The 26,210-nt window shown below is 49.5% G+C and overlaps 1 protein-coding gene across 2 annotated transcripts in view; it reads right to left on the bottom strand.

Moving 5' to 3' along the window:
• Nucleotides 1–15,385: 15,385 nt before the first annotated feature.
• Nucleotides 15,386–26,210, bottom strand: part of LOC139356360 (actin, cytoplasmic 1-like) — a 35,039-nt gene continuing 24,214 nt past the window's right edge. For both annotated transcript variants that reach the window (XM_071070166.1, XM_071070167.1), the window contains exons 10-11: nucleotides 21,638–21,761; nucleotides 15,386–20,286 (exon numbers count right to left, since the gene is read on the bottom strand). In XM_071070166.1, the coding sequence (XP_070926267.1) occupies nucleotides 18,958–20,286; nucleotides 21,638–21,761 (1,453 nt within the window). In that variant the 3' untranslated portion in view covers nucleotides 15,386–18,957. The remainder of the gene's footprint in view (nucleotides 20,287–21,637; nucleotides 21,762–26,210) is intronic.

Genomic DNA, 26,210 nt, shown 5'->3' on the forward strand with positions numbered 1-26,210 from the left:
AGGTCTCACCTCCATCAGCCGTCAGGTGGCAGCCACTCAGGCTGTGGGAACCTGGCCATCCCGGCTTCCTTGAGTCGCTGAGGTTGCTGGCTGCTCCACCTGCTCCAGGTACACTCTTCCAGAGGTCGCTGGTTGCTCTTTGAGCCAGCTTGGCCTTGCCTGGCATGCACAGGCTCCAGCTACCTACACGCTGCTCAGTCAGCTCGCCCTGCCTTGGCCCAAATTCTACGTCTGGCCAGGGCCACAGAAGGCCGAGTCCCCTGGGTGGTAATACTGCCTGCTTCCTACGCTTGAATATGAAGTGCTCCTCAAGATGGCCTGTGGTCCGCCTCTTGGCAACCAACAAGCACGCATTGCCATACGAGGCCTGAGGCACTGACTGGAGCCCCAAAGGCAGCGCACAGTCTGCTCCTGAGCCTGCTGCTCGTTTCCTTTACGTGGCTCCATGTGTAGCACGTTTGTTGCACTGAGGCTTCCGCATGCCGGGCAAGGCCAAGTTGGCTCAAAGAGCAACCAGCCACCTCTGCACGGGTGTGCCAGGAGCAGGTGGACCAGCCACCAACCTCACTCGCTGATGGACATGGTACATCAGTTCTTCTACCCTAAAGGTAGGGCCGAGAGGCAGACCACGGGCTGTCTTGAGGAGGACTTTATGTTCAAGTGCAGAAAGCAGGCAGGATTACCACCCAGGGGACTCAGTCTTCTGTGGCTACAGTGCCACACGAGCCCTGAAGCATGAACTGGTGCCATCTCCATTATACAAAAATTAACTTAAGATGGATTAAACAGTTCAACATGTCATCTGATTTTCCTCAGGCCTCTGCTCCATCAGGTGGCGTCCACTCAGGTCGTGGTAATCAGGCCATTCCTGCGTCCTCGAGTAGCTGAGGCTGCTGCATGGTGCACCTGCTGCAGGTGCACCCTTGCAGAGGTGGCGGGTTGCTCTTTGAGCCAGCTTGGCCTTGCCTGGCATGCACAGGCCACAGCTACTTACACACTGCTCCAAATCAGCTTTTCCAGAGTCTAAGTCTGGCAAGGGCCACAGAAGGCCGAGTCCCCTGGGTGGTAATCCCGCCCGCTTTCTGCACTTGAACATTAAGTCCTCCTCAAGATGGACTGTGCTCTGCCTCTTGGCAACCAACAAGCCTGCAGTTCCATAGGAGCCCTGAGACATGGACTGGAACCCCAAAGGCAGCACACACCCTGCTCCTGAGCCTGCTGCTCGTTTCCTCTATATGGTTCCATTTGAAGCACGGTTGTTGCACTGAGGCTTGTGCATGCCAGGCAAGGCCAAGCTGGCTCAAAGAGCAACCAGCCACCTCTGCAAGGGTGTGCCAGGAGCAGGTGGACCAGCCACCAACCTCACTCGCTGATGGACATGGTACATCAGTTCTTCTACCCTAAAGGTAGGGCCGAGAGGCAGACCACGGGCTGTCTTGAGGAGGACTTTATGTTCAAGTGCAGAAATCAGGCAGCATTACCACCAAGGGGACTCGGCCTTCTGTGGCTACAGTGCCACACGAGCCCTGAGGCATGAACTGGTGCCATCTCCTTTATACAAAAATTAACTTAAGATGGATTAAACAGTTCAACATGCCATCTGATTTTCCTCAGGCCTCTGTTCCATCAGGTGGCGTCCACTCAGGTCGTGGGAATCAGGCCATTCCTGCGTCCTCGAGTAGCTGAGGCTGCTGCATGGTGCACCTGCTGCAGGTGCACCCTTGCAGAGGTGGCTGGTTGCTCTTTGAGCCAGCTTGGCCTTGCCTGGCATGCACAGGCCACAGCTACTTACACACTGCTCCAAATCAGCTTTTCCAGAGTCTAAGTCTGGCAAGGGCCACAGAAGGCCGAGTCCCCAGGGTGGTAATCCCGCCCGCTTCCTGCACTTGAACATTAAGTCCTCCTCAAGATGGACTGTGCTCTGCCTCTTGGCAACCAACAAGCCTGCAGTTCCATAGGAGCCCTGAGACATGGACTGGAACCCCAAAGGCAGCACACACCCTGCTCCTGAGCCTGCTGCTCGTTTCCTCTATATGGTTCCATTTGAAGCACGGTTGTTGCACTGAGGCTTCCGCATGCCGGGCAAGGCCAAGTTGGCTCAAAGAGCAACCAGCCACCTCTGCAAGGGTGTGCCAGGAGCAGGTGGACCAGCCACCAACCTCACTCGCTGATGGACATGGTACATCAGTTCTTCTACCCTAAAGGTAGGGCCGAGAGGCAGACCACGGGCTGTCTTGAGGAGGACTTTATGTTCAAGTGCAGAAATCAGGCAGCATTACCACCAAGGGGACTCGGCCTTCTGTGGCTACAGTGCCACACGAGCCCTGAGGCATGAACTGGTGCCATCTCCTTTATACAAAAATTAACTTAAGATGGATTAAACAGTTCAACATGCCATCTGATTTTCCTCAGGCCTCTGTTCCATCAGGTGGCGTCCACTCAGGTCGTGGGAATCAGGCCATTCCTGCGTCCTCGAGTAGCTGAGGCTGCTGCATGGTGCACCTGCTGCAGGTGCACCCTTGCAGAGGTGGCTGGTTGCTCTTTGAGCCAGCTTGGCCTTGCCTGGCATGCACAGGCCACAGCTACTTACACACTGCTCCAAATCAGCTTTTCCAGAGTCTAAGTCTGGCAAGGGCCACAGAAGGCCGAGTCCCCAGGGTGGTAATCCTGCCCGCTTTCTGCACTTGAACATAAAGTCCTCCTCAAGATGGCTTGTGCTCTGCCTCTTGGCAACCAACAAGCCTGCAGTTCCATAGGAGCCCTGAGACATGGACTGGAACCCCAAAGGTGGCACTCACCCTTCTCCTGAGCCTGTTGCTCGTTTCCTCTATATGGTTCCGTTTGTAGCACGGTTGTTGCACTGAGGCTTGTGCATGCCAGGCAAGGCCAAGCTGGCTCAAAGAGCAACCAGCCACCTCTGCAAGGGTGTGCCAGGAACCAGTGGAAGAGTGACCAACATCAATCGCTACTAGTCAGGGTACGTTAGTTTTTCTACCCTAGAGGTAGGGTCAAAATATCATCTGCTTTTCCTCAGGCCTCTGCTCCATCAGTCGTTAGGTGGCAGCCACTCAGGTTGTGGGAACCTGGCCATTCCTGCATCCTTGAGTAGCTGAGGTTGCTGGATGGTGCACCTGCTGCAGGTGCACCCTTGCAGAGGTGGCTGGTTGCTCTTTGAGCCAGCTTGGCCTTGCCTGGCATGCACAGGCTCCAGCTACCTACACGCTGCTCAGTCAGCTCGCCCTGCCTTGGCCCAAATTCTACGTCTGGCCAGGGCCACAGAAGGCCGAGTCCCCTGGGTGGTAATACTGCCTGCTTCCTACGCTTGAATATGAAGTGCTCCTCAAGATGGCCTGTGGTCCGCCTCTTGGCAACCAACAAGCACGCATTGCCTTACGAGGCCTGAGGCACTGACTGGAGCCCCAAAGGCAGCGCACAGTCTGCTCCTGAGCCTGCTGCTCGTTTCCTCTATATGGTTCCATTTGAAGCACGTTGTTGCACTGAGGCTTGTGCATGCCAGGCAAGGCCAAGCTGGCTCAAAGAGCAACCAGCCACCTCTGCAAGGGTGTGCCAGGAGCAGGTGGACCAGCCACCAACCTCACTCGCTGATGGACATGGTACATCAGTTCTTCTACCCTAAAGGTAGGGCCGAGAGGCAGACCACGGGCTGTCTTGAGGAGGACTTTATGTTCAAGTGCAGAAAGCAGGTAGTATTAACACCCAGGGGACTCGGCCTTCTGTGGCTACAGTGCCACACGAGCCCTGAGGCATGAACTGGTGCCATCTCCTTTATACAAAAATTAACTTAAGATGGATTAAACAGTTCAACATGCCATCTGATTTTCCTCAGGCCTCTGTTCCATCAGGTGGCGTCCACTCAGGTCGTGGGAATCAGGCCATTCCTGCGTCCTCGAGTAGCTGAGGCTGCTGCATGGTGCACCTGCTGCAGGTGCACCCTTGCAGAGGTGGCTGGTTGCTCTTTGAGCCTCCTTGGCCTTGCCTGGCATGCACAGGCCACAGCTACTTACACACTGCTCCAAATCAGCTTTTCCAGAGTCTAAGTCTGGCAAGGGCCACAGAAGGCCGAGTCCCCAGGGTGGTAATCCTGCCCGCTTTCTGCACTTGAACATAAAGTTCTCCTCAAGATGGCTTGTGCTCTGCCTCTTGGCAACCAACAAGCCTGCAGTTCCATAGGAGTCCTGAGACATGGACTGGAACCCCAAAGGTGGCACTCACCCTTCTGCTGAGCCTGTTGCTTGTTTCCTCTATATGGTTCCGTTTGTAGCACGGTTGTTGCACTGAGGCTTGTGCATGCCAGGCAAGGCCAAGCTGGCTCAAAGAGCAACCAGCCACCTCTGCAAGGGTGTGCCAGGAACCAGTGGAAGAGTGACCAACATCAATCGCTACTAGTCAGGGTACGTTAGTTTTTCTACCCTAGAGGTAGGGTCAAAATATCATCTGCTTTTCCTCAGGCCTCTGCTCCATCAGTCGTTAGGTGGCAGCTACTCAGGTTGTGGGAACCTGGCCATTCCTGCATCCTTGAGTAGCCGAAGTTGCTGGATGGTGCACCTGCTGCAGGTGCACCCTTGCAGAGGTGGCTGGTTGCTCTTTGAGCCAGCTTGGCCTTGCCTGGCATGCACAGGCTCCAGCTACTTACATGCTGCTCCAAATCAGCTTCTCCCCAAGTCTATGTCTGGCCAGGGCCACAGAAGGCCGAGTCCCCTGGTGGTAATCCTGCCCGCTCTCTGCACTTGAACATAAAGTCCTCCTCAAGACGGCCTGTGCTCTGCCTCTTGGCAACCAACAAGGCTGGGTTCCATAGGAGCCCTGAGACATGGACTGTAACCCTAAAGGCAACGCATACCTTGCTTCTGAGCCTGAAGCTTGTTTCCTATATATAGTTCCATTTGTAGCACGGTAGTTGCACTGAGGCTTGTGCATGCCAGGCAAGGCCAAGCTGGCTCAAAGAGCAACCAGCCACCTCTGCAAGGGTGTGTCAGGAGCAGGTGGAACAGATGCCAACCTCATTTGCTGCCGTTCAGGGTACCTCAGTTTTTCTACCGTAGAGGTAGGGTCCTAGTGCCATCTGCTTTTCCTTAGGTCTCACCTCCATCAGCCGTCAGGTGGCAGCCACTCAGGCTGTGGGAACCTGGCCATCCCGGCTTCCTTGAGTCGCTGAGGTTGCTGGCTGCTCCACCTGCTCCAGGTACACTCTTCCAGAGGTCGCTGGTTGCTCTTTGAGCCAGCTTGGCCTTGCCTGGCATGCACAGGCTCCAGCTACCTACACGCTGCTCAGTCAGCTCGCCCTGCCTTGGCCCAAATTCTACGTCTGGCCAGGGCCACAGAAGGCCGAGTCCCCTGGGTGGTAATACTGCCTGCTTCCTACGCTTGAATATGAAGTGCTCCTCAAGATGGCCTGTGGTCCGCCTCTTGGCAACCAACAAGCACGCATTGCCATACGAGGCCTGAGGCACTGACTGGAGCCCCAAAGGCAGCGCACAGTCTGCTCCTGAGCCTGCTGCTCGTTTCCTTTACGTGGCTCCATGTGTAGCACGTTTGTTGCACTGAGGCTTCCGCATGCCGGGCAAGGCCAAGTTGGCTCAAAGAGCAACCAGCCACCTCTGCACGGGTGTGCCAGGAGCAGGTGGACCAGCCACCAACCTCACTCGCTGATGGACATGGTACATCAGTTCTTCTACCCTAAAGGTAGGGCCGAGAGGCAGACCACGGGCTGTCTTGAGGAGGACTTTATGTTCAAGTGCAGAAAGCAGGCAGGATTACCACCCAGGGGACTCAGTCTTCTGTGGCTACAGTGCCACACGAGCCCTGAAGCATGAACTGGTGCCATCTCCATTATACAAAAATTAACTTAAGATGGATTAAACAGTTCAACATGTCATCTGATTTTCCTCAGGCCTCTGCTCCATCAGGTGGCGTCCACTCAGGTCGTGGGAATCAGGCCATTCCTGCGTCCTCGAGTAGCTGAGGCTGCTGCATGGTGCACCTGCTGCAGGTGCACCCTTGCAGAGGTGGCTGGTTGCTCTTTGAGCCAGCTTGGCCTTGCCTGGCATGCACAGGCCACAGCTACTTACACACTGCTCCAAATCAGCTTTTCCAGAGTCTAAGTCTGGCAAGGGCCACAGAAGGCCGAGTCCCCTGGGTGGTAATCCCGCCCGCTTTCTGCACTTGAACATTAAGTCCTCCTCAAGATGGCCTGTGCTCTGCCTCTTGGCAACCAACAAGCCTGCAGTTCCATAGGAGCCCTGAGACATGGACTGGAACCCCAAAGGCAGCACACACCCTGCTCCTGAGCCTGCTGCTCGTTTCCTCTATATGGTTCCATTTGAAGCACGGTTGTTGCACTGAGGCTTGTGCATGCCAGGCAAGGCCAAGCTGGCTCAAAGAGCAACCAGCCACCTCTGCAAGGGTGTGCCAGGAGCAGGTGGACCAGCCACCAACCTCACTCGCTGATGGACATGGTACATCAGTTCTTCTACCCTAAAGGTAGGGCCGAGAGGCAGACCACGGGCTGTCTTGAGGAGGACTTTATGTTCAAGTGCAGAAAGCAGGCAGCATTACCACCCAGGGGACTCGGCCTTCTGTGGCTACAGTGCCACACGAGCCCTGAGGCATGAACTGGTGCCATCTCCTTTATACAAAAATTAACTTAAGATGGATTAAACAGTTCAACATGCCATCTGATTTTCCTCAGGCCTCTGTTCCATCAGGTGGCGTCCACTCAGGTCGTGGTAATCAGGCCATTCCTGCGTCCTCGAGTAGCTGAGGCTGCTGCATGGTGCACCTGCTGCAGGTGCACCCTTGCAGAGGTGGCTGGTTGCTCTTTGAGCCAGCTTGGCCTTGCCTGGCATGCACAGGCCACAGCTACTTACACACTGCTCCAAATCAGCTTTTCCAGAGTCTAAGTCTGGCAAGGGCCACAGAAGGCCGAGTCCCCAGGGTGGTAATCCTGCCCGCTTTCTGCACTTGAACATAAAGTCCTCCTCAAGATGGCCTGTGCTCTGCCTCTTGGCAACCAACAAGCCTGCAGTTCCATAGGAGCCCTGAGACATGGACTGGAACCCCAAAGGTGGCACTCACCCTTCTCCTGAGCCTGTTGCTCGTTTCCTCTATATGGTTCCGTTTGTAGCACGGTTGTTGCACTGAGGCTTGTGCATGCCAGGCAAGGCCAAGCTGGCTCAAAGAGCAACCAGCCACCTCTGCAAGGGTGTGCCAGGAACCAGTGGAAGAGTGACCAACATCAATCGCTACTAGTCAGGGTACGTTAGTTTTTCTACCCTAGAGGTAGGGTCAAAATATCATCTGCTTTTCCTCAGGCCTCTGCTCCATCAGTCGTTAGGTGGCAGCCACTCAGGTTGTGGGAACCTGGCCATTCCTGCATCCTTGAGTAGCTGAGGTTGCTGGATGGTGCACCTGCTGCAGGTGCACCCTTGCAGAGGTGGCTGGTTGCTCTTTGAGCCAGCTTGGCCTTGCCTGGCATGCACAGGCTCCAGCTACCTACACGCTGCTCAGTCAGCTCGCCCTGCCTTGGCCCAAATTCTACGTCTGGCCAGGGCCACAGAAGGCCCAGTCCCCTGGGTGGTAATACTGCCTGCTTCCTACGCTTGAATATGAAGGGCTCCTCAAGATGGCCTGTGGTCCGCCTCTTGGCAACCAACAAGCACGCATTGCCTTACGAGGCCTGAGGCACTGACTGGAGCCCCAAAGGCAGCGCACAGTCTGCTCCTGAGCCTGCTGCTCGTTTCCTCTATATGGTTCCATTTGAAGCACGTTGTTGCACTGAGGCTTGTGCATGCCAGGCAAGGCCAAGCTGGCTCAAAGAGCAACCAGCCACCTCTGCAAGGGTGTGCCAGGAGCAGGTGGACCAGCCACCAACCTCACTCGCTGATGGACATGGTACATCAGTTCTTCTACCCTAAAGGTAGGGCCGAGAGGCAGACCACGGGCTGTCTTGAGGAGGACTTTATGTTCAAGTGCAGAAAGCAGGTAGTATTAACACCCAGGGGACTCGGCCTTCTGTGGCTACAGTGCCACACGAGCCCTGAGGCATGAACTGGTGCCATCTCCTTTATACAAAAATTAACTTAAGATGGATTAAACAGTTCAACATGCCATCTGATTTTCCTCAGGCCTCTGTTCCATCAGGTGGCGTCCACTCAGGTCGTGGGAATCAGGCCATTCCTGCGTCCTCGAGTAGCTGAGGTTGCTGCATGGTGCACCTGCTGCAGGTGCACCCTTGCAGAGGTGGCTGGTTGCTCTTTGAGCCTCCTTGGCCTTGCCTGGCATGCACAGGCCACAGCTACTTACACACTGCTCCAAATCAGCTTTTCCAGAGTCTAAGTCTGGCAAGGGCCACAGAAGGCCGAGTCCCCAGGGTGGTAATCCTGCCCGCTTTCTGCACTTGAACATAAAGTTCTCCTCAAGATGGCTTGTGCTCTGCCTCTTGGCAACCAACAAGCCTGCAGTTCCATAGGAGTCCTGAGACATGGACTGGAACCCCAAAGGTGGCACTCACCCTTCTCCTGAGCCTGTTGCTTGTTTCCTCTATATGGTTCCGTTTGTAGCACGGTTGTTGCACTGAGGCTTGTGCATGCCAGGCAAGGCCAAGCTGGCTCAAAGAGCAACCAGCCACCTCTGCAAGGGTGTGCCAGGAACCAGTGGAAGAGTGACCAACATCAATCGCTACTAGTCAGGGTACGTTAGTTTTTCTACCCTAGAGGTAGGGTCAAAATATCATCTGCTTTTCCTCAGGCCTCTGCTCCATCAGTCGTTAGGTGGCAGCTACTCAGGTTGTGGGAACCTGGCCATTCCTGCATCCTTGAGTAGCCGAAGTTGCTGGATGGTGCACCTGCTGCAGGTGCACCCTTGCAGAGGTGGCTGGTTGCTCTTTGAGCCAGCTTGGCCTTGCCTGGCATGCACAGGCTCCAGCTACTTACATGCTGCTCCAAATCAGCTTCTCCCCAAGTCTATGTCTGGCCAGGGCCACAGAAGGCCGAGTCCCCTGGTGGTAATCCTGCCCGCTCTCTGCACTTGAACATAAAGTCCTCCTCAAGACGGCCTGTGCTCTGCCTCTTGGCAACCAACAAGGCTGGGTTCCATAGGAGCCCTGAGACATGGACTGTAACCCTAAAGGCAACGCATACCTTGCTTCTGAGCCTGAAGCTTGTTTCCTATATATAGTTCCATTTGTAGCACGGTAGTTGCACTGAGGCTTGTGCATGCCAGGCAAGGCCAAGCTGGCTCAAAGAGCAACCAGCCACCTCTGCAAGGGTGTGTCAGGAGCAGGTGGAACAGATGCCAACCTCATTTGCTGCCGTTCAGGGTACCTCAGTTTTTCTACCGTAGAGGTAGGGTCCTAGTGCCATCTGCTTTTCCTTAGGTCTCACCTCCATCAGCCGTCAGGTGGCAGCCACTCAGGTTGTGGGAACCTGGCCATCCCGGCTTCCTTGAGTCGCTGAGGTTGCTGGCTGCTCCACCTGCTCCAGGTACACTCTTCCAGAGCTCGCTGGTTGCTCTTTGAGCCAGCTTGGCCTTGCCTGGCATGCACAGGCTCCAGCTACCTACACGCTGCTCAGTCAGCTCGCCCTGCCTTGGCCCAAATTCTACGTCTGGCCAGGGCCACAGAAGGCCGAGTCCCCTGGGTGGTAATACTGCCTGCTTCCTACGCTTGAATATGAAGTGCTCCTCAAGATGGCCTGTGGTCCGCCTCTTGGCAACCAACAAGCACGCATTGCCATATGAGGCCTGAGGCACTGACTGGAGCCCCAAAGGCAGCGCACAGTCTGCTCCTGAGCCTGCTGCTCGTTTCCTTTACGTGGCTCCATGTGTAGCACGTTTGTTGCACTGAGGCTTCCGCATGCCGGGCAAGGCCAAGTTGGCTCAAAGAGCAACCAGCCACCTCTGCACGGGTGTGCCAGGAGCAGGTGGACCAGCCACCAACCTCACTCGCTGATGGACATGGTACATCAGTTCTTCTACCCTAAAGGTAGGGCCGAGAGGCAGACCACGGGCTGTCTTGAGGAGGACTTTATGTTCAAGTGCAGAAAGCAGGCAGGATTACCACCCAGGGGACTCAGTCTTCTGTGGCTACAGTGCCACATGAGCCCTGAAGCATGAACTGGTGCCATCTCCATTATACAAAAATTAACTTAAGATGGATTAAACAGTTCAACATGTCATCTGATTTTCCTCAGGCCTCTGCTCCATCAGGTGGCGTCCACTCAGGTCGTGGGAATCAGGCCATTCCTGCGTCCTCGAGTAGCTGAGGCTGCTGCATGGTGCACCTGCTGCAGGTGCACCCTTGCAGAGGTGGCTGGTTGCTCTTTGAGCCAGCTTGGCCTTGCCTGGCATGCACAGGCCACAGCTACTTACACACTGCTCCAAATCAGCTTTTCCAGAGTCTAAGTCTGGCAAGGGCCACAGAAGGCCGAGTCCCCTGGGTGGTAATCCCGCCCGCTTTCTGCACTTGAACATTAAGTCCTCCTCAAGATGGCCTGTGCTCTGCCTCTTGGCAACCAACAAGCCTGCAGTTCCATAGGAGCCCTGAGACATGGACTGGAACCCCAAAGGCAGCACACACCCTGCTCCTGAGCCTGCTGCTCGTTTCCTCTATATGGTTCCATTTGAAGCACGGTTGTTGCACTGAGGCTTGTGCATGCCAGGCAAGGCCAAGCTGGCTCAAAGAGCAACCAGCCACCTCTGCAAGGGTGTGCCAGGAGCAGGTGGACCAGCCACCAACCTCACTCGCTGATGGACATGGTACATCAGTTCTTCTACCCTAAAGGTAGGGCCGAGAGGCAGACCACGGGCTGTCTTGAGGAGGACTTTATGTTCAAGTGCAGAAATCAGGCAGCATTACCACCCAGGGGACTCGGCCTTCTGTGGCTACAGTGCCACACGAGCCCTGAGGCATGAACTGGTGCCATCTCCTTTATACAAAAATTAACTTAAGATGGATTAAACAGTTCAACATGCCATCTGATTTTCCTCAGGCCTCTGTTCCATCAGGTGGCGTCCACTCAGGTCGTGGGAATCAGGCCATTCCTGCGTCCTCGAGTAGCTGAGGCTGCTGCATGGTGCACCTGCTGCAGGTGCACCCTTGCAGAGGTGGCTGGTTGCTCTTTGAGCCAGCTTGGCCTTGCCTGGCATGCACAGGCCACAGCTACTTACACACTGCTCCAAATCAGCTTTTCCAGAGTCTAAGTCTGGCAAGGGCCACAGAAGGCCGAGTCCCCTGGGTGGTAATCCCGCCCGCTTTCTGCACTTGAACATAAAGTCCTCCTCAAGATGGCCTGTGCTCTGCCTCTTGGCAACCAACAAGCCTGCAGTTCCATAGGAGCCCTGAGACATGGACTGGAACCCCAAAGGCAGCACACACCCTGCTCCTGAGCCTGCTGCTCGTTTCCTCTATATGGTTCCGTTTGAAGCACGGTTGTTGCACTGAGGCTTGTGCATGCCAGGCAAGGCCAAGCTGGCTCAAAGAGCAACCAGCCACCTCTGCAAGGGTGTGCCAGGAGCAGGTGGACCAGCCACCAACCTCACTCGCTGATGGACATGGTACATCAGTTCTTCCACCCTAAAGGTAGGGCCGAGAGGCAGACCACAGGCCATCTTGAGGAGGACTTTATGTTCAAGTGCAGAAAGCAGGCAGAATTACCACCCAGTGGACGTGGCCTTCTGTGGCCTACAGTGCCATACGAGCCCTGAAGCATGGACTGGTGCCATCTCCTTTATACAAAAATTAACTTAAGATGGATTAAACAGTTCAACGTGCCATCTGCGTTTCCTCTGGCCTCTTCTCCATCAGTCATTAGGAGAAGCCACTCAGCCTGTGGGAACCTGCTTCCTTGAGTAGCTGAGGTTGCTGGATGGTGCACCTGCTCCAGATGCACCCTTGCAGAGGTGGCTGATTGCTCTTTGAGCCAGCTTGGCCTTGCCTGGCATGCACAGGCCCCAGCTACTTACATGCTACTATGAATTAGCTTGTCCCAAAGTACGAGTCTGGCCAGGATCACAGAAGGCCGAGTCCCATGGGTGGTAATCCTGCCTGCTTTCTGCACTTGAACATGAAGTTCTCCTCAAGACGGCCTGTGCTCTGCCTCTTGGCAACCAACAAGGCTGCAGTTCCATAGGAGCCCTGAGACATGGACTGTAACCCCAAAGGCAATGCATACCTCGCTTCTGAGCCTGAAGCTTGTTTCCTATATATCGTTCCATTTGTAGCACGGTAGTTGCACTGAGGCTTGTGCATGCCAGGCAAGGCCAAGCTGGCTCAAAGAGCAACCAACCACCTCTGCAAGGGTGTGTCAGGAGCAGGTGGAACAGATGCCAACCTCATTTGCTGCCGTTCAGGGTACCTCAGTTTTTCTACCGTAGAGGTAGGGTCCTAGTGCCATCTGCTTTTCCTTAGGTCTCACCTCCATCAGCCATCAGGTGGCAGCCACTCAGGCTGTGGGAACCTGGCCATCCCGGCTTCCTTGAGTCGCTGAGGTTGCTGGCTGCTCCATCTGCTCCAGGTACACTCTTCCAGAGGTCGCTGGTTGCTCTTTGAGCCAGCTTGGCCTTGCCTGGCATGCACAGGCTCCAGCTACCTACACGCTGCTCAGTCAGCTCGCCCTGCCTTGGCCCAAATTCTACGTCTGGCCAGGGCCACAGAAGGCCGAGTCCCCTGGGTGGTAATACTGCCTGCTTCCTGCACTTGAACATAAAGTCCTCCTCAAGACAGCCTGTGCTCTGCCTCTTGGCAACCACGAAGTCTGCGCTTCCATAGGAGCCCTGAGACGTGGACTGGAACCACAAAGGCAGCACATACCCTGCTCCTCAGCCTGCTGCTCGTTTCCTCTGTATGGTTCCATTTGTAGCACGGTTGTTGCACTGAGGCTTGTGCGTGTCAGGCAAGGCCAAGCAAGCTCAAAGAGCAACCAGTCACCTCTGCAAGGGTGTGCCAGGAGCAGGTGGAACAGCCACCACCCTCACTCGCTGATGGACATGGTACATCAGTTCTTCTACCCTAAAGGTAGGGCCGAGAGGTAGACCACGGGCTGTCTTGAGGAGAACTTTATATTCAAGCGCAGAAAGCAGGCAGGATTACCACCCAGGGGACTCGGCCTTCTGTGACTGCAGTGCCCACGAGACCTGAGGCACGAACTGGTGCCATCTGCCTTATACAAAAATTAAGATGGATTAAACAGTTCAACATGCCATCTGCTTTTTCTCAGGCCTCTGCTCCATCAGGTGGCATCCACTCAGGTTGTGGGAACCAGACCATTCCTGCGTCCTTGAGTAGCTGAGGCTACTGGATGGTGCACTAGCTCCAGGTGCACCCTTGCAGAGGTGGCTGGTTGCTCTTTGACCCAGCTTGGCCTTCGCCTGGCATACACAGGCTCCAGCCACTTACACGCTGCTCTTAATCAGCTTGTCCCAAGGTCTAAGTCTGGCCAGGGCTACAGAAGGCCGAGTCCCCTGGGTGGTAATCCTGCCTGCTTTCTGCACTTGAACATAAAGTCCTCCTCAAGACAGCCTGTGGTCTGCCTCTTGGCAACCAACAAACCTGCAGTTCCATAGGAGCTCTGAGACATGGCTGGAACCCCAAACGCAGCACATACCCTGCTCCTCAACCTGCTGCTCATTTCCTCTATATGGTTCCATTTGTAGCACAGTTGTTGCACTGTGGCTCTTGCATGCGAGGTAAGGCCAAGCCGGTTCAAAGAGCAACCAGCCACCTCTGCACGGGTGTGCCAGGAGCAGGTGGAACAGATGCCAACCTCATTTGCTGCCGTTCAGGGTACCTCAGTTTTTCTACTATAGAGGTAGGGTCCCAGTGCCATCTGCTTTTCCTCAGGTCTCAGCTCCATCAGCTGTCAGGTGGAAGCCACTCAGGCTGTGGGAACCTGGCCATCTCAGCTTCCTTGAGTAGCCTAGGTTGCTGACTGGTCCACCTGCTCCATGCGCACCCTTCCAGAGATGGCTGGTTCATCTTGAGCCAGCTTGGTCTTGCCTAGTATCCACAGATACCAGCTACCCACTCGCTCCTCCAAATCAGCTTGTCCTGTCTTGGTGCTAAATTCTAAGTCTGACCATGGCCACAGAAGACCGAGTCCCTGGGGTGGTAATCCTGCCTGCTTTTTACACTTGAACATGAAGTCCTCCTCAAGAAGGCCTGTGGTCCGCCTCTTGGCAACCAACAAGCATGCAGTACCTCACGACCCCTGAGGCACTGACTGGAGCCCCAAAGGCAGCACATACCCTCCTCCTGAGCCTGCTGCTTGTTTCCTCTACATGGCTCCATTTGTAGCACAGATGTTCCACTGAGGCTTCTGCATGCCGGGAAAGGCCAAGTTGGCTCAAAAAGCAACCAGCCACTTCTACAAGGGTGCCCCAAGAGTCGCTGGATGAGTCACCAACCTCACTCGCTGTCGGTCAGGGTACATCAGCTCTTCTACCCTACAGGTAGGGCCCCAGTACTATCTGCTTTTTCTGAGGACTCTGCTCCATCAGCCATCAGGAGGCAGCACCTCAGGCTGTAGGAACCTGGCCATCCCTGATTCCTTGACTGGGTGAGGTTGCTTGATGGCCCACCTGCTCCAGGCGTACCCTTGCAAACGTGGCTGGTTGCTCTTTGAGCCAGCTTGGCCTTGCCTGGCATTCACAGGCTCCAGCTACCTACACACAGATACTCCGAGTCAGCTCGCCCCAAATTCTAAGTCTGGCCAGGGCCTCAGAAGGCCAAGTCCCCTGGGTGGTAATCCTGCCTGCTTTCTGCACTTGAACATAAAGCCCTTCTCAAGACGGTCTGTGGTCTACCTCTTGGTAACCAACAACCCTGCAGTTCCATAGCAGACCTGAGACATGGGCCCCAAAAGCAGTGCACACCCTGCTCCTGAGCCTGCTGCTCATTTCCTCTATATGGTTCCATTTGTAGCACGGTAGTTGCACTGAGGCTTGTGCATGCCAGGCAAGGGCAAGTCGGCTCGAAGAGCAATCAGCCACCTCTGCAAGGGTGTGCCAGGAGCAGGTGGCAGAGATGCCAACCTCATTCGCTGTCATTCAGGGTACCTCAGTTTTTCAACCCTAGCGGTACGGTCCCAGTGCCATCTGCTTTTCCTCAGGTCTCACCTCCATCAGCCGTCAGGTGGCACCCACTCGGGCTGCGGGAACTTGACCATCCCGACTTGTTTTTTTGTTTTGTTTTGTTTTTTGTTTTCTTGGGGTTTTTTTGTTTTTGTTTTGTTTTGCATTGTTGTTGCATTGTTGTTGTTTTTGCAGCCACAGGAGATTCAGCCAATTCAGATGCTTGCTACCCACAATTTGGAACATTCCTTTGGATTTGACCAAGTCAGGAAGAGATGGGAGAAAAATGAAACAACAACAATAAAACCCTAAACACAAACAGAGTTCAGCAAAACTAACAAATGCACAATCCATATGATTACTGAGTGTTCTAATGGTAAGGAGAAATTAAAAGACAAAACTCTAATTCAGCTACTTACCTGGAAATAAGGTTCAGGCTAGTCATCGTTCTCTGCCCTCTTAGAAGCTGGAAAAAACTTACACTCACCTTCCCTTAAGAAGCTGAAACTCAGGAAAGGAGGTGCCTGCTCTCCATCATCATGGAAGCAGGAAAACTTGCCATCCTTGTTGGAAATGAGTAAAACTTCAGAAAAGAGATATACAACAAAATCAACCATAGATCTCAACCAAATTTTGGGAGATCAGAGGCTCTCTGTTAAGCTCCCCAACCTCAGCAAATTATCGTCTTGGTTTGGGCAATAAAGATAGCCCAGGTTGGTATCAAGCAATAATGAGATTTCTCAAAGGTCAGAATCACCTTTGTAATGTCCTCTTTTTATCTTTAATGGTAGTCTGTTTTGTCAGAAACTAGGAGTGCAACACCTGCTTTTCTCTGTTTTCCATTTGCTTGAAAGATTTTTTTCCATTCCTTTATTTTGAGCCTACGTATGGCACTGCATGTGAGATGGGTTCTTTGAAGATGGCGTACTCCAATGGGTACGGTTCTTTATCCAGCTTGCCCCCATGTCTTTCAATTGGAGCGTTTAGCCCATTTACATTTAAGGTTAGTAATGGTACATGTGGATTTGATCCTATCATTATGCTGTCAGATGGTTATTTTGCAGACTTGTGTATGTGGTTGGTTTTTAGCATCACTGGTCTGTGTACTTTAGTGAGTTTTTGTAGTGGCTGGTGGTGATCTTTTCTTTCCCTATTTAGTGCTTCCTTCAGGAGCTCTCATAAGGTAGATCTGGTGATACTGAATTCCCTCAGCATTTGCTTGTATGAAAAGGATCTCATTTCTCCTTCACTTATGATGCTTAATTTTGCTGAACATGAAATTCTAGGCTGAAAATTCTTTTCGTCAATAGCAGTTGGTGTAGGCTGGGGTGGGTGCTGCACTCCCCTGTGCTGTCAGGGCAAGTACAGCAAAATCAGGTCTCAGAGGAGAACTCTTTCAAAAGTGAACCCCCACCACAGCACAGCTGCTCTACACAAACGTGGCCAGACTTCTTTTTTAAGCAAGTCCCCTTTTTAAAGAGGGGAATTCTCAGACCTGATCTCTGCTGGGCAATCTTGTACATGAGATGTGGCTGGTCTAACCTCAGCATTCCTAAAGTGCTGGGATAAAGTGTCTCACGAGAGCAAGTGGACCCTAGAGAGAGAGCTGTCCCTGCCTTCTGGGCTCCACATCACCTGACTTGCTGCTCCACCACTTTGCTCCTCTCCTGGGTGCTCCATCCCAGAGACATGTGAGTTAGCAATCACTAGTGTAATCAGCCCAGGATGGAGGGTCTGTGCTGTGGGCCCAAGCCAGGGTTGCTTGTCTGGTGATGAGCAGTGGAGGGCATGTCATGCACATGGGAGATGGACTGGCTTGCTCCAATAAACTGCAGCTTATTGGAGGTGTTGTCAAGGCACTTAGGGTCTTTGCTCCCTTGATATTCTGAGGGTAGCAAGGGCAGTTCCACTGCAGAGACCGTGGCAGAAAGGATTTCATTGGCTCCTGGAAGCTCTGTCCAGGGAACTGGCAGTTGCTGCTCGCTTGACAGCTCTGGTGTGGGCTGGCTAGAGACCCAGGCCAGGAGGACCTGCCCATCAAGCAGACAGTCTGGCCACTTTTCTGTAGGGCTGCTGTGGTATGCTGGGGGTCCTCTCCCATCCCTAATTGCCTCGTATTTTCCAGGGAAGATGATAGCCTGCCCCTTCCTCTGGGAGCTCTGTACCACTGAGGTGCGAACTTGTTGCCAATCTGAACACACCTGTGAGACATGTCTGGAGGCAAGTGGAGAAGTCTTACCTAGTCAGGAGAAAGAAGAACAGGGACTTGCTTTAAAAAAACATCTGGCCACATTTTTGTAGAGCAGCTGTGCTGTGCTGGGGGTTCACTTCAGCCCCTGGTTGCCTCAGACACTCTGAAGCCCTAAGGCTAAAATGGCTGAGTCGCCCAAACAGTAAACAGTCTGGTTCTCCCCCTGGGAGCTCTGACTCAGGGAGGCCTGAGACCTCTGTCGGCCAGAGAACAGCAGTCAAGGTAGCTGGAGACCCTGGTTGAAAGACTTCACCCGCTGACCAGAAATGGGGTCAGTGACTGACGTAAACAAGAGGCTGGCCACATTTTCGTAGCATGGCTGTGCTGTGGTACCTCTTCCATCCCTTGTCAGCTTGGGCTCTCCAAAGCCTGCAGGCCAGAACAGCTAGTCATCCAAAAAGCAAAGGAGGTGGCCTGTCCCTCTCTCTGGGAGCTCTGTCCCAGGAACATTTCAAATTTCCACTGGCCAAGGAATGCTGGCGGGGGTAGCTGGAGGCCCCAGGTGGGAGGTCCTGTCCAGTGAGGTGGAACAGGATCAGGGCCCTGCTTACAGAATCAGTCTGGCCGTGGTCTGGTAAAGCAGCTGCTCTGTGCTGCGGGATCTCTTCTGTCCCTGGTCGGGGCAGGCTGGAACGACTAAGTTGCCTGAACAGGAAAGATGGTGGCCTGCTCTATCTTTTCTCTCAGAGTTTACCTTGTTTGATGGAGCTTAATTTTCAGCCTGTTGATTTTACTTTCTACATTAGACTTGTTCAGAAAGAATCTGTTATATTTTAGGTTAGATATATGAGAATTCACTGTTTTCTGTAAATAAACCTGTTCATGTCTTGTTCTCTGGAAAGAAGTCTCTTTTAGCCATCTGACTTTGGTCACAGTCATGTAGAGCAGTAGCCAGTCCACAATGACATAACTGAATTTCCATTTCCAGTGTTTCCTTGGTGTGTCTTACATTGTCCAGAACTGAGCATTTTATTCTCAGTTGTCAAAATGCTAAGCTGTTCACTGTATTGAAATACTGTGCTTCCTCATTCAATTTTTTTAAGGTGTGCACTTTCATCCAATTCTTCTCAAGTCAGAGTACAGGTAAGCCCTGGCTGCCTCCAGCCACTCTCAGGGAGACCAAAAGCCTTCATACACCCCGAGTTGGGGTACAAAAAAGGGGGCCATGAAAACTGTTCAAAATGAAACAAAATCAAAAAGTACTCAGGCGAAGATTTTAAAAATTTTGCATTACATAATTTACATGAAAGCAATGCTATCATCTCCCCTGTGTGAACTCGGGAGAGGACTGGGGCATTCTCCTTAGAGAGAAGTGGGGTGGCTTTTAGGAGGGCAAGGGGCTTCCTGAAACAACGCATCTCACAAAATTTGGAATGACTATTGAAAAGAAGAACAATGTACAATCAGAGTCCTCAGCCACATTGTAGAACTTTGGGGGATGCTCACTCCAACCAACTGCTGTCACCTTCAGCATTCCAGTTTTTAAATCCTAAGTCAAGTCAATAATAAAAAAAAAAAAAATTGAAACAATAAAACAAATAAAGTCATGCCAATCTCATCTTGTTTTCTGCGAAGTTTGGTTTTGTCAAGAAAGGGTGTAACGCAACTAAGTCACAGTCCACCTAGAAGCATTTGCGGTGGACAATGGAGGGGCCTGACTCATCATACTCCTGCTTGGTGATCCACATCTGCCGGAAGGTGGACAGCGAGGCCAGGATGGAGCCACCGACCCACACGGAGTACTTGCGCTCTGGTGGAGCAATGATCTTGATCTTTATTGTGCTGGGCGCCAGGGCGGTGATCTCCTTCTGCATCCGGTCGGCCATGCCAGGGTACATGGTGGTGCCGCCAGACAGCACTGTGTTGCTGTACAGGTCTTTGCGGATGTCCACGTCAGACTTCATGATGGAGTTGAAGGTAGTTTCGTGGATGCCACAGGATTCCATGCCCAGGAAGGAAGGCTGGAAGAGCGCCTCGGGGCAGCGGAACCGCTCATTGCCGATGGTGATGACCTGGCCATCGGGCAGCTCGTAGCTCTTCTCTAGGGAGGAGCTGGAGGCCGCTGTGGCCATCTCCTGCTCAAAGTCCAGGGCGACATAGCACAGCTTCTCCTTGATGTCACGCACGATTTCCCGCTCAGCGGTGGTGGTGAAGCTGTAGCCACGCTCCATGAGGATCTTCATGAGGTGGTCAGTCAGGTTCCGGCCAGCCAGGTCTACCCGCAGGGTGGCATGGGGGAGGGCATTCCCCTCATAGATGGGAACACTGTGGGTGACCCCGTCACCGGAGTCCATCACGATGCCAGTGGTACGGCCAGAGGTGTACAGGGACAGCGCTGCCTGGATGGCCACGTACATGGCTGGGGTGTTGAAGGTCTCAAACATGATCTGGGTCATCTTCTCGCGGTTGGCCTTGGGGTTGAGGGGGGCCTCGGTCAGCAGGATGGGGTGCTCCTCGGGAGCCACACGCAGCTCGTTGTAGAAGGTGTGGTGCCAGATCTTCTCCATGTCGCCCCAGTTGGTGATGATGCCGTGCTCCATGGGGTACTTCAGGGTCAGGATGCCTCTCTTGCTCTGGGCTTCGTTGCCCACATAGGACTCCTTCTGACCCATGCCCCCCATTATGCCCTGGTGCCTGGGGCGCCCCACGATGGAAGGGAAGACAGCCCGGGGGGCATCGTTGCCCGCAAATCCAGCCTTGCACATGCCGGAACCGTTGTCAATGACAAGCACGGCGGTATCATCATCCATGGTGAGCTCATTCAACTGCATAGCCTTTAAAAGATCATCATTCTCTTTTTTCACGCTTTCAATTTCCTCCAAATATTTCTCTTCTCTTAGCTGGCTCTGATGTTTCATCATGTCTAGCTCCAGTCTTAGCATGGCAATTTCTTCCTGCAACGTACTATTTTCATGCAAGAGATCTTTTTCTTTCTTAAGACAAGGAGAAAGCTAAATAAACAAAGGGAACTTTTAATTAGCACTCAATAGAATGACATATCATGATTTCTTCTGAAATTAAAAAATAACATGTGTATTTGTATAATGAAAGAATCCCCACAGTGGACATTTAACTGGAAAAAAAAAAATTGGACAAAATTTCAAACCTGATAGAGTGTAAATTCCCAAAAGTTTAAGTATTTATTTAAAGACTATGAAAAATAAATCACTAGAGGATTTTAAAGAATCTCAGAATTTATAAAGCCTTTCTCTGAGTTACAAAAAAACCCAGAGGTTAAATTCTTTAAGTTCCTTTTACTGAAGAACATTTTACTGATATTCTACATTTCTAATATTTTTATACTCAGTTATAAGAGTGACATTTATTCATAACGGTTAAATCTAAGCATTGTACCCTTCCACAATGTACACATCTGCATCTAAGCACTGTACCCTTCTACCCTGTACACGTCTGCATCTAAGCATTGGACTTCTACATGCAACACTGAACTCATTTAAGATCACGATTCTTAAAAGGAGAGGTCAAAAAATATATACAAGATGCAGGATTTTCCCCAGGTCTCCTGATGCTACTTCTAGTGATCCTCCACAAAATCACAGTTACTTCTATGGTGTAAATACATAAATACAAAAGAAGCCTTTTATTTCAAAATACGAATGGTAAATAAGATAGAACTTAGAGAGATTTTCTTAGAAATCACGAGATTATTTGCCATTGCAATAACTTTTCTTTCCTCTTTACAATGTTTGAAACAGCAGTAAGTGTGAAATAGGGGAAATACACTGAACTATTTCTCTAGGAACAAAATACTTATCAATAAATTATCACTAAATGTGTATCATGGCATGTCATTGTTTTCAAAGCTCTTTGCATTGAAATGAGAAACTTCTTGGAGCAAACTGTTCCTCTCTGCAAAAGCAAGGATAATGACATCCACAATGTGGCCTCTGACCCAGCTATACATTTCCAACTTTCCTATCAGTGAAAATAATCAATTCACTTCTCTATTAATATTTTCAAAAAATAAACCAATGTCCAAAAACTAGACAATTTCTTTTTACTAGCGAAACTTATTTTTGATATTGGAAAGATCATCAATTCTGATGAAAAATATCAAAAGCTTCTCCTTTGGATTGAGGCCATTGCTCGACTGCTGCAGGCAAATGGAGTTGAATTCAGAACATAGCTTTATCCTATATGTACATATGTAGATATATGACAAAGGATATATAGAATATATACACACATATATATGACTTAAAAATCCTTTATATTTCCAAAATATATCATGTTTTAAATATATACACATATGAAAAATTTGAAAATAACTAAAGAAAATACCTCAGAATTCATTTTCTTTTCAGTCACTTCTATCTGCTCTTGTTTATTAATCAGAATCTCATCTTGTGATATTCCAGTGTTCCGTTCTTCAGAAACTTGCTTCTGAGTATCATTTTGTTCATCACTAGAAGAAATTTTAATTTTCATGAAATACTGGAGGTGTCCCTAAAATGATCTACAGGGCACGATGGCGCCATCAGACGTCATTCACACGATGTATATCTGCACATGAATCCTAGACAAGGCAAAGGGGTCTCACATCTGTTAACCCAGCTGCCCCAACCATGTTGGCACCAGGGACTGGTTTTGTGGAAGATAATGTTTCCAGGAACCTGAGGTGGGGGATGGTTCCAGGATGATTCAAGCACATTACATTCATTGTGCACTTTATTTCTATTATTATTCATACATAATGAAATAATTATATAACTCACCAAAATGCAGAATGAGTGGGAGCCTCAGCTTGTTTTCCTGCAACTACATGGTCCCATCTGGGGGTGACAGGAGACGGTGACAGATCATAAGGCATTAGATTCTCATAAGAAGTGAACAACCTGAATCCCCTGCATGAGCAGCTTACAACAGGGTTCGAGTCACACTCCTATGACAATCTAATGCCACCGCTGATCCAACAGGAGTAGGAGCTTGGGCGGTAATGGGAGATTTGATAAATGAATCAGTAAAGTCTCAGAAGTTACAAATTAAATGAATACCAATCAGTAGCACCACTATACACCAACTACGACCAAGCTGAGAGTCCTTATCAAGAATCCAATCCCTTTTACAAAGGCTGCAAAAAAGTGTGAAATACCTAGGAATATACTTAATGAAAAAGGTGAGTGATCTCTATAAAGATAACTGGAAAACACCACTGAAGAAAATAATAGATGATGCAAACAAATGAAGATCCATCCTATGTTAATGGACTCAAAGAACTGATATCGTGAAAATGACCATAGTGCCCAAAGCCGTCTACACATTCCATACAATTTCTAGCAAAGTACCAACGTCATTCTTCACAAAGTTATTTTAAAATGCTGACATTTATGAAGGACCACAAAAGAGCCTGAATAGCAACAGACATACCAAGCAAAAGGAACAAATATGTTGGCATCACATGACCTGACTTCAAATTATACTCTAAGGCCACAGTAACAAAAACAGCGTGGCACTAGTATAAAAGTATATACCTAGATCAATGGAACAGAATAGACAACTCAGAAATAAAGTCACTACAACCAAATGATCTCTGAGCAAGGATACAAAAACATACACTGGAGAAAGTACACGTTATTCAACAAATGGAGCTGGGGAAAAAAGATAGCCACATGTTGAAGAATGAAACTGGATCTCTATCTCTCACCATGTACAAGAATAAATTCAAGATGGATTAAGGGCCTAAACCTAAGACCCGAAAATATTGGCCTAGGCAAAGAATTTATGATGAAGACCCAAAAAGCAAAAGCAACAAAAATGAAAATAAATAAGACCTAATTAAACTAAAAAGCTTCATCACAGCAAAAGAAATAATCATCAGAGTAAACCAACAACCTATACAATGGGAAAAAATATGTGAAAATTATGAATCTAACCAAGGACTAATATCTACAACCTACAAGAAACTCAAACAAATCAACAGGAAAAATACAAAGAATTCCATTAAAAAGTGGCCAAATTACATGAATAGACATTTCTCAAAAGAAGATGTACAAATGGTAAACAAGCATATAAAAACATGCTAAATATCTCTAATCATCAGGGAAATGTACAATAAAACAACACTGAGATATCACCTCACTGCAGCCACAATGGCCACTTTTAGAAATCATAAAACAACAGATGTTGGTGTGGATGTGGTGAAAAGAGAACAGTTATACACTGCTGGTGGGAATACAAATTCGTACAAATCTATGGAAAACAGTATGGAGAGTTCTCAAAGAACTAAAAGTAGATCCTACCATTTTATCCAGAATTCTCATTTCTGGATATCTACACAAAAGAAATCGTACTCTCAAAAAGATACCCGCATACATATGTTTACTGCAGCACAATCCACAATATGCAAAGATACGGAATCAACCAGTGTTCGTCAACTGATAAGTGGAATAAAGAAAATGGATATATATATATATCTCACATCACATATATATATCATATATATGTCTGTGTGTATATACACACACCGTATACATACATACATACCCAAGACTGGGTAATTCATACACATACATACCTGAGACTGGGTCATTCATAAAGGAAATAGGTTTAATTGATTCACAGTTAGGCATGGCTGGGGGGGCCTCAGGAAACTTAACCATAGCAGAAGATGAAGGGGAAGCAGGCACCTTCTTCATAAGGCCGCAGGAGAGAGAGAAGTGAAGGGGAAAGAGCCCCTTAAGAAACCATCAGCTCTTCTGAGAACTCACTCACTATCACAAGAACAGCATGGAAGCAACTGACCCCATGATCCAATCACCTCCCACCTGCTCTTTTCTCTCAACACCTGGGAATTACAATTTGACATGAGATTTGCATGGAAACACAAAGCTAAACTACTGGGGGGTGTATCCTTACTTTTAAAATATCTAAATGTCATTATTTATAATTCAAAAATGGTAATTTTTATTAGTTATGATTTTATTTGAAAATAAAATGATCTAGTAAATTTTCTTCACTTTTAACTTATTCAGTCAAAATATATAAAAAGCTGGATTTGCCAGCAGAAAATTGTAACTACTTTTTAATGAGATAAAAATGTATAACAATATCATGATTACTGTACAGAGAAGAAAGTGAACAAGAAAAGAAAAGGAATTTAAAAAGAGAGAATATCACTACCATATACATACATGAACTGACAAGGAGACTAAAATCTCCTACTAGAGATTATGTTAGGACTTGAGCAAAAGCTTCTAAAAATACCAAAAACAAAAACAAAACAATTATTTTCAAGAAATAAATTATACACAGAATTCTTCTGGTTAAGATGATGTATCAAAAAAAATCATCCTGAGAGCTACTATTAACCAATCCATCATAACCAAAACTCTAAGTCTACAATTCTGGAATATTAAAAAGTTTCATTTTGAACATAGTTAATGGAAGGCAACTTTTGAACAGAAAATTTCTGGTTAAAGTTGACTCAACTTAGGAAAGAATTGACCTGTAGCCATGGTAACAAGAAGCCACCCAGAGCCAGTTCAAAATCTAGTCAATCCACCAATGACCACTGGCCTTGCTCACCAACCCATATCCATGTGAGCAGCTTGCTTCTGAAAGACAGCCCAGCAGCAAGAGCTGCTCCATCAGAATAGACAGTGCCTGACCAGTATACGTCTTACTAGAGGAAGCAAAAAATTCCAACTCTGACTTTTTATTTCAAATACCAAAGGTCCATAATCCCTTGGAAAGAATTTGTGGTCCATTAAATTTACCACTCTAATAGTTTTTAATATAAAATACTAGTGGTCGGGCGTGGTGGCTCACGCCTGTAATCCCAGCACCTTGGGAGGCCGAGGCGGGTGGATTGCCTGAGGTCAGGAGTTCAAGACCAGCCTGACAAACAGGGTGAAACTCCCTCTCCACTAAAAATACGAAAATTAGTCGGGCATAGTTGCGCGCACCTGTAATCCCAGCTCCTCAGTTGGCTGAGGCAGGAGAATTGCTTGAGCCCAGGAGGCGGAGGTTGCAGCGAGCCGAGGTCACGCCACTGCACTGCAGCCTGGGTGACAGAGCAAGACTCTGTCTCTAAATAAATAAAATACCAGTAAAGTTTGCAATTCCTCTCACTCATTTTACCATAATTGCAATTATCATGATTAACAGTAAAAGAATAGTGAATAACCACAATATTGGGCTTTTCTCCCTAAGCGAAAAAATATTAATATAAACAATGTAGCGTATTATAAAGTGCCAAAAGAATTTTAAAAATGCATATAATCACCTGGCAAAATTGTTAAAATGAACCTTGTCGAACACTTTTTAAGTGAGACTCAAGCAACATATCCAGGATAAACTCCACTCGTTTGTCCAATAACTATTTATTAGGTAGCTACGTCTCATATGTTAGGCCTTTTTCTAGGAAGTGAGGATATGGTAATGAACAATAAAACCCCTATTCATGAGAGTGAGATAAACACACAATACAACAGACAGGTAAGGCAAAATACACAGTACGTTAGAGGAGAAAAACTAAAGCAGGAAAATGAAATGTTTATGTGTTTGACGAGGAGGGCGGTGGGAAAGTTGGGAGGCCAGAAAAGCCCCTGCTGAGAAAGAGGATTTTTCTTTAATACAAAGAATATTGTATTTGTATATCAAAGACTCTAGAAAGTGATGATGTTAACAGAGTTGATGTCAAGATACAAACAGGTTTAAAGTTAGAGATGATAAACCACTGTTGCACTGAACCTTCCCTTGATTATGTTAGACAGCATCCCTGGTAGGCTCCCAGCTGAATCTTAAGCATGATGTGTCCTGGTGATACAATTGTAATTCCTTTCTGCTAGTCATCGTTCTCTCTCTTTTTTTCCTTTTCCTTCATTTTTCTCTGGACTAGGAATTGTGCTGGTAC

This window comes from Macaca nemestrina, chromosome 9 (assembly GCF_043159975.1).
Source record: "Macaca nemestrina isolate mMacNem1 chromosome 9, mMacNem.hap1, whole genome shotgun sequence".
Taxonomy (NCBI): Eukaryota; Metazoa; Chordata; class Mammalia; order Primates; family Cercopithecidae; genus Macaca; species Macaca nemestrina.